This window comes from Rhagoletis pomonella, unplaced genomic scaffold (assembly GCF_013731165.1).
Source record: "Rhagoletis pomonella isolate Grant_MI unplaced genomic scaffold, Rhpom_1.0 Rhpom_scaffold_00001, whole genome shotgun sequence".
Classification (NCBI taxonomy): domain Eukaryota; kingdom Metazoa; phylum Arthropoda; class Insecta; order Diptera; family Tephritidae; genus Rhagoletis; species Rhagoletis pomonella.
This window is the reverse complement of record NW_023458555.1, coordinates 84,996,144-85,003,749: the sequence shown is the minus strand read 5'-3', so window position 1 is coordinate 85,003,749 and position 7,606 is coordinate 84,996,144. Positions and strand designations below refer to the sequence as shown.

Here is a 7,606-nt window from a genome sequence, read left to right as displayed (position 1 = left end):
TGGCTTTATTATACAAAAAATCCAAAAATTCCTCTGTCACGGGTAGGACAACGTTTGTCACGGGTAGGACACGTACATGGTCCTTTGCGCTGAAAAGGCAACCCGCGACCTATAGAAACTCCATAGCATACACACTGACATATGTACGTGCATATGTAAAATACTCAATTAAATATTGCGAACAGTCTGAAGAATCTTCCCCGAGCGATTGGTAGTGCGGCGGCTAACGCGAGACGTAATAAAACTTGCGCGTTAATTGAAAAGCAAGCGGTAGTGAAAAACAATCAAATATAAAGAAATAGCGGAAAAACTAATAAAAATTACAGAAAAACCAAATTTAAACGCAAGTATAAAGTGAAGTGAACAAAAAGTTTATAAAATTGATACCTAAATCTATTGAGAAATTAACATATATATATACTGTGAAACAAAAACAAAAATAACAGCCAACTCTTATATAGCGGCACCTCAAAACGAGCATTAGGGTGGTTCGTCATACAAAAAATTATTAAAATTAAATAAAAGCACTGTGGAAAAGGAAAAGGGGGTGAATTGAAGGAAAAACGTGGAAAAAGCTGAAAATAAAAAGGTTAAAAAAGCGATTACCGGAATATTACCTGAAAATAAAAGAAGAATTACCTGAAAAGAAAAATTTAGTAAAAGAAAATAAATACCTGAAAAGAAAAGAAAATTCATTAAAAAGCAAATAAACACCTGAAAAGAAAAGAAAGTTCAATAAAAAGCAAACAATTACCTGGAAAAAAAAGAAAATCTATAAAAAAAACAAAAAAACCGAAAAAGGCGTATAAGTGTGGCAAAAAGTGTACTTGAAAAATAAAGTAAAACAAAAGGCTGAATACTGGAAAAAAAAGTGTGCGAAAAAAGTGCGTACCTACTTACCAAAAAAAAAAAAAATTGCTGGAAAAAAAGACCAAGATATCGAAAAAAGAGCTGCATAGTTAAATAAAAAAGCTCACAGCTGAAAAAAATATATATAAAATTAAATTTAAAAAAAAACGGTACCTGCTGAAATAAAAATAAAGGCCCTACAAAAAAAGGGAAGAGGCGAATCAAAAACCGGCTTAGCGGCAGTGAAGACCCCAGTACCAACAACAAAAGCGGATAGCAGCAACGGCAGCGACAGGAAACAGGCCATTTCAGGCGGTACAGTCCCGACAAAAAAAAAACAGGTGGTACCCAGGAAGCAAGTAAGTGCACCATTTCACTACCCTAAACTTGCACATAAAAATATACATATATTACGTATGTAAATTTGTTAGCGGTTCCCCAGTACGGTAAATTGAAGTCGCTGAACTTCTAATTTACCGCAACTAAAGTCATATCTCCTCAAGAATACATATATCCCGACATATATGTACATAAATAAAAGTATATAATCCCGCGCAATATCACATTTCCCCTTCTCAAAACAAAAAAAAACCGCCATAAAATATACATACGTAATACAATTTACATACATATTTACCCAATCTCAGTTTCACTGCCCCCTCATATTCACATACATAAGTCCCGAAATTTCTACATAGTATGTACATATATATGTGAGTTCTAGCGTTGCGCGCGAAGCAAATATTTACTAATCCAGATATATATATCAGCTCATTTGTCCCGTACGATACACGTACTTACATATGTACTTATATATACGAGAGTAGAAAATTCCACCAAGTCACGCACGTATATTAAAGAAGTACATAGCTACATACGGTACACCGTTTGTTCAGTTCCCCGCTATTACTCTGAAACCACTTGTTTCAGGCATACATATGTACATACTCACATATACGCACGACCCAGAAGCATAACACACGAAATTGTGTTTGCAATTAATTTGCTTTTAATTCTTGGTACCCGAAAAGAAACTAAAATCGCTTGTCTCTTGTCTCCTTCTTCCACTTATGCCATAGAGATTCCCCAGTTTCAAAGTGGAAAAAAAATCCGATTCTGCTACAAATTTGCGACATACCTACATATAAATATATATACATACATACGTACATACTCACAAGCCGAAAAGACAAACGGTATACCCATTTACTTACGTACGTAGAAAATAGCACCAAGGTAAATACAGTAGGGCTCATAAAAATAGCACCACACAAAAAAAAAATTTATCAAACGTTAAAAAGTAGCGCAAATCAATATTTTAAATTGAAAAATAAGAAGTTGCTGAGTACATCTTGGTATCTCAAGACAAGATAAAAATATTTTTACGTTTTTCACCCTTTCACTCACGGTTTACTCCGAATTCCCCCAATTACCTCTTTAGAACCCAAAATGGAAAAGAAATCTCCCACTGATTCTGACTCAAGCCTTCAGGACTTCATTTTTGATAGTAATAGGCTAGAGTCATTTTATTCAATATGGTCCAGCACCCTTATAAGCGAACACACCCAAACGCTTTTAAATGTGAAGTTACAGCAACTTGACAAGTTATGGGATGCTCTAATAAGCTCATATAGAGCAGTATCCCGCTCTGAGCACTTCGCTGAATCTAGCGGATCAATTGAGCAAAAATATAATAAGTGCTCAGAAAGTTATGAGAACTGTAAGATGCAAATTTTAGACGGCTTACAACTTCTCGGGGCAAATTCCCAGTCCCAAACAAGCACCATTCCCACCACAAATTCCACCCCAACTTCGAACTCCCAAGAAGTATTCCTCAAGGTACCACCGTGTGATACAGAAATTTTCCACGGTGGGTACGAAGACTGGCCGGCGTTCAGAGATATGTTCACGGCAGTCTATAAAAATCACCCCAAATTAACACCAGCCCAGAAACTATACCACTTACGGCAAAAAAACCAGAAGTCAGGCAGGACAAATAGTCAAACAATTCCCTCTCACTGACGATAATTTTGAACTTGCCTGGGATGCCTTAAAGTCACGGTACGAGAATCGTAGGATATTGGTAGATAACCAATTAAAAGCGTTATTCAATATTCCCCCCATATATACAGAAAGTGGTGAACAAATCCAAAAAGTTCAGTCCACTATCAATAATTGCCTGTCAACCCTCTCAGCGCAAGGAATCCCAACCAGCAATTGGGACCCCATCCTTGTATATTTATGCTCTTCAAAATTGCCCAGTGAAACTCTATCTCTATGGGAGCAATCACTCAGCTCACGGAAAGAGTTACCACTTTGGGCAGATATGAATAAATTCCTCACGAGCCGGTATGAAGTAGTAGAAAGACTACATGCATATCGGCCAGGCAAACTAAAACCCCCTACCCCACATTTTACACCCAGAATGATGAACCAAAACTCGACGTTCATTAATAAAAGTAGAACTCAAAATTTTCATGTAGATCTAAATCAGCCGATCTCATGCAAACTCTGCAACTCAAGGCACCCCATGAAGACATGTGTTAAATTTAAAACAATGTCCGTATCTGACCGTGTAAGATTCATAAGAGAGAACAATTATTGTGAAAATTGCCTTTCTTACTCCCATTTAAAGAGTGATTGTACAAGCAGCTTCACTTGTGTATACTGCCAAAGAAAACATCACTCTCTTTTGTACTTCCCGCAAAAACCCAGCAACCAAAACCCAATTCAAAACCCCAGCGAACAACGAGTCAGCTATCGACTCAGACTAATACGGATACTGAAGCGCCCACTTGCTCAAAATATACGACACATAAGCCACCGGAGAAAAGCGACGTAAATAAAGTGTCGTCTCATTTTTCGAGTACTAACGTCACAACCCTCCTCCCAACGGCGATAGTACCTATATATTGTGATGGCGAATATCATAATATTCGCGCTCTGGTGGATCAAGGCTCACAAAAAACGTTTGTATCATCCCGGATACAAAAACTCTTGCGCTTACCTATGACAGATGCTCTATTCGAGATTTCTGGCATGGGTGGCATGGTGGTGCAAAACTCAAAGAAAATGTGCGAAATCACACTGTGCTCAACAGATAGAAGCCAAGAAATAAAGACCCAAGCCATTATTTTGCCCCAATTGACCCACTTTCTCCCTACTTCAAATATCTCTCATATTAACTTAGAAGAGATAAAACGATTAAGGCTTGCCGATCCCAACTGTTTCACCCCAAATAAGATAGATATGGTAATCGGCAGTGACCTAATCCCCCGAAGTCTCATAGCGCAGAATACGATATTTGGATGGATTCTGAGCGGCCCAATCCAGGAGAAGATCTCCACCTTTACCACCCAGGTAACCGAACCCCAGGATGAATCTTTAAACTCACTACTGAAGAAGTTTTGGGAACAGGAGGAAGTAGCAGTCACTCAACCCCGTTCCAGTGAGGAGGAGTTCTGTGAGGACCTGTATCGTCGCACGACAACCCGGCAGGCAGACGGACGATATACGGTGAAATTACCCGTCAAACCCGAATTTCCAGACACAATGGCTTTAGGTCACTCTCGACTAGCAGCGCAGCAGCAGTACATCAGCATCGAAAGGAATCTGGAGAAAAAGCCCGACCTTGGCAAAAAGTACGCAGAAGTTCTGGAAGAATACATCACCATGGACCATATGGAGCCCAGCTCATCCCAAGAAGTCATCAAAGACGGTAAATACTTCTCCTTTTATTTACCGCACCATGCTGTCATAAAACCCGACAGCAAAACAACAAAAGTACGCGTAGTCTTCAATGCCTCCAGAATATCCCACTCTGGAAACTCCCTCAATGACGTACTATACACTGGCCCAACCCTTCAAAACGACTTGATGCTCGTCATTCTCCGATGGCGCCTCTACAAGTTTGTTTTTAATGGCGACATCGAAAAGATGTACCGCCAAATTCTTGTCCACGAGGAAGATCAAGACTTCCAAAGAATCGTCTTTCGTAGGTCTCCAAATAAGCCCATAGAAGATTTTAGGCTGAAAACAGTCACCTTTGGCGTCAATTGCGCTCCCTATCTTGCAATCCGTACGCTTCATCAGTTAGCGCAGGATTGTCAAGACGAATTCCCGCTCGCCAGCAATATCCTCCTACGCGAAACATACGTGGACGATATTCTCTCAGGCGGGCATAATATACAGTCCACTATAAGCTCATTATCTCAAATTAAAGACGCCCTAAAATCTGCAGGCTTTCCACTACGAAAAATCACCTCAAACCACCCAAAAATCCTGGAATCAGTCCCAGATTCCGAGGTCCTTGATGTTGATTTTCTCCAGTTTCAGGACACTAGCTCTACAAAAACGCTAGACATAAAATGGAACGCGCTAACGGACTCCTTCTCTTACACGTACGATCCTGTTCCCGCTGCCACCTCGAGGACAAAACGGCAAATATTATCAGCGGTAGCGAAATTGTTTGACCCGGCAGGATGGCTAACGCCAGTAATGATTTCCGCCAAAATGCTCCTTCAGCAACTATGGATGGGTACCCGCGGATGCCATCCCCAAGATCTCGCGACATGCGCATTATGGTGGAATGGCCCAGAATGGCTGCAAAAACTCCCCACTTCGTGGCCAAAAAACCCATCTCCACATACGTCACCCCCAGAACAACGACGTATTGAATCCCTGCACACGATTGAATCGGTGGACATACTTGAGCGTTTTTCCTCCTTTGCTCGAGCATTGCGAGTAATCGCGTTTATGCATCGGTTTATAAACGCAGCGAGAAAACAGCCGATACCCACTTCTCTCCCCTTAACGCACGAGGAAATAAATCAAGCCAAACTACGCATTATCGGTCAGACCCAAAGCCAGTACTATATCAACGAAATCAGCTCATTAAATGCAGGGAAATCTATTAGCAAAAAAAGCCCTTTACTGACTCTGAATCCGATGGTGGATCGAGCTGGAATTATGCGCGTGAATGGACGTTTAGCTTACGCAGCTTTCAGTTACAATGAACGTCACCCGATCATAATTCCAGAAAATTCCAAGCTCTGTGCTCTGCTGCTCGACTTCCTCCATACAACTCTTCTCCACGCTGACAAACAACTAATGATTCGAATGGTGCAGCAAGAATATTATATCCCCAAGTTGAAGCAAAAGATAAAAAAATGTATTTTTCAGTGCAAGGTATGCACAATTTATAAACAAAGGATGCGTTCACAGATAATGGCCGCGCTCCCCCCTGAACGATCTACCTATACACTCCCCTTTCATACCACAGGTGTTGACTTTGCTGGACCATTTCTTGTGAACACATCTACCCTCCGACGAGCTCCTCACGCAAAGGCGTATGTGTGTATTTGTGTGCTTCTCAACCAAAGCAGTACACTTAGAATTATGCTCAAGTCTGACCACTGAAGCGTTCAAAGCAGCTTTCACCCGATTTATCGGCCGCCGTGGAATCCCCAATAAAATCATGTCCGACAACGGAAAAACTTTCGTAGGTGCGCAGCGAACGCTGCAAAGAGAATTCTCCCAATTTCTCAAAGAATCGGCTACTGATATCGCTGAAAAATACGCAACCCACGGATTCTCATGGCAGTTCATCCCACCATATGCTCCTCACATGGGCGGGCTATGGGAAGCTGCTGTAAAAAGCTTCAAAATTCATTTTACGAAGGTCGCAGGAAATCACAAGTTCACCTTCAAACTTATCCGAATTGAAGCGGTGTTGAATTCAAGGCCGCTCTCCCCAATGTCTCAGGATCCCACTGATCTGTTGGCGTTAACGCCAGGACATTTCTTACGTGGTGCCCCACTACTCTCTTTGCCTGAACCCCACTCGGAAACCCTCTCATTGACGAAGAAATTGAAGGTTATTCATCAGCTATTCAGTAATCGCTGGAAAAATGAATATCTAAAAGAACTCCACAAACGGCATAAGTGAAGCGACAAGAACCTAACATTAAGGCAGGAGACCTCGTTGTAGTCAAGGACGACCTTCTACCACCTAACGAGTGGAGACTCGGGCGCGTTGTGAAACTTCACCCAGGTCAAGATGCAAATGTTCGCGTAGCGGATATTCACACCCAAGCCGGAACCATCACGCGCAATATTGCAAAGCTATGTCTACTGCCCACTCTGTAGAATCTCTCTATCCGCCCTTCATGCTGTCACCCACTCTAGTTCCCATATATGCACCCCCAGTTCGCTCTAAAAATTACGTGACTAATTCATTTTTTTCGACGGTTTCTCCACAGATGGACAGACGTGAAATGGAAGTCAACCAATGCCGCTTGTGCTGCCGCTACCACCCGCTTAGATTTTGCCACGCGTTCCGCGCTATGACGCCCGATGAGCGGTATGAATCCGCGCGAATACAGAAATATTGTGTTAATTGTTTGGCCACCTCGCATACCACAGGCGCATGTAGCTCAGCTGACAGCTGCCACCGGTGTGGGATGGCATACCACACCATGCTGCATCGTCCAACGGCATCGCCACCGGAACGCCATCGCCAAGCCACGTACACAAGTCCCCCGCGGACCATCCACACTCGCCAGCCGTGTGGTCAAATCACCAGCAAGTCGGGCCCCAGGTGGCCGCCACCAAGTTCAACGGCGCATTCGGGACTTATTCGACCGGGCCAGGGTGACGCTCGAGAAGTTGCAGGAGTTGCTGCACGTTGCACCGGTGCAGGCGGGCCGGCATGTCGAGGACATGAGCGCCAATTTAATAGAATTTGACTAATCCTTAT

The 7,606-nt window shown here is 42.4% G+C and overlaps 1 protein-coding gene across 1 annotated transcript; it reads left to right on the top strand.

Moving 5' to 3' along the window:
- Positions 1–1,014: 1,014 nt before the first annotated feature.
- On the top strand, positions 1,015–7,598 carry LOC118748359. The gene is made up of 2 exons (XM_036482736.1): positions 1,015–1,208; positions 7,110–7,598. The coding sequence occupies exon 2, from the start codon at positions 7,110–7,112 to the stop codon at positions 7,593–7,595; it is 486 nt and encodes a 161-aa protein (XP_036338629.1). The 5' UTR covers positions 1,015–1,208; the 3' UTR covers positions 7,596–7,598.
- The last annotated feature ends 8 nt before the right edge of the window (positions 7,599–7,606 follow it).

Coding starts and splice junctions, on each gene's coding strand:
- LOC118748359 (XM_036482736.1), top strand. CDS start 7,110: ATGGACAGACGTGAAATGGAAGTCAACCAATGCCGCTTGTGCTGCCGC.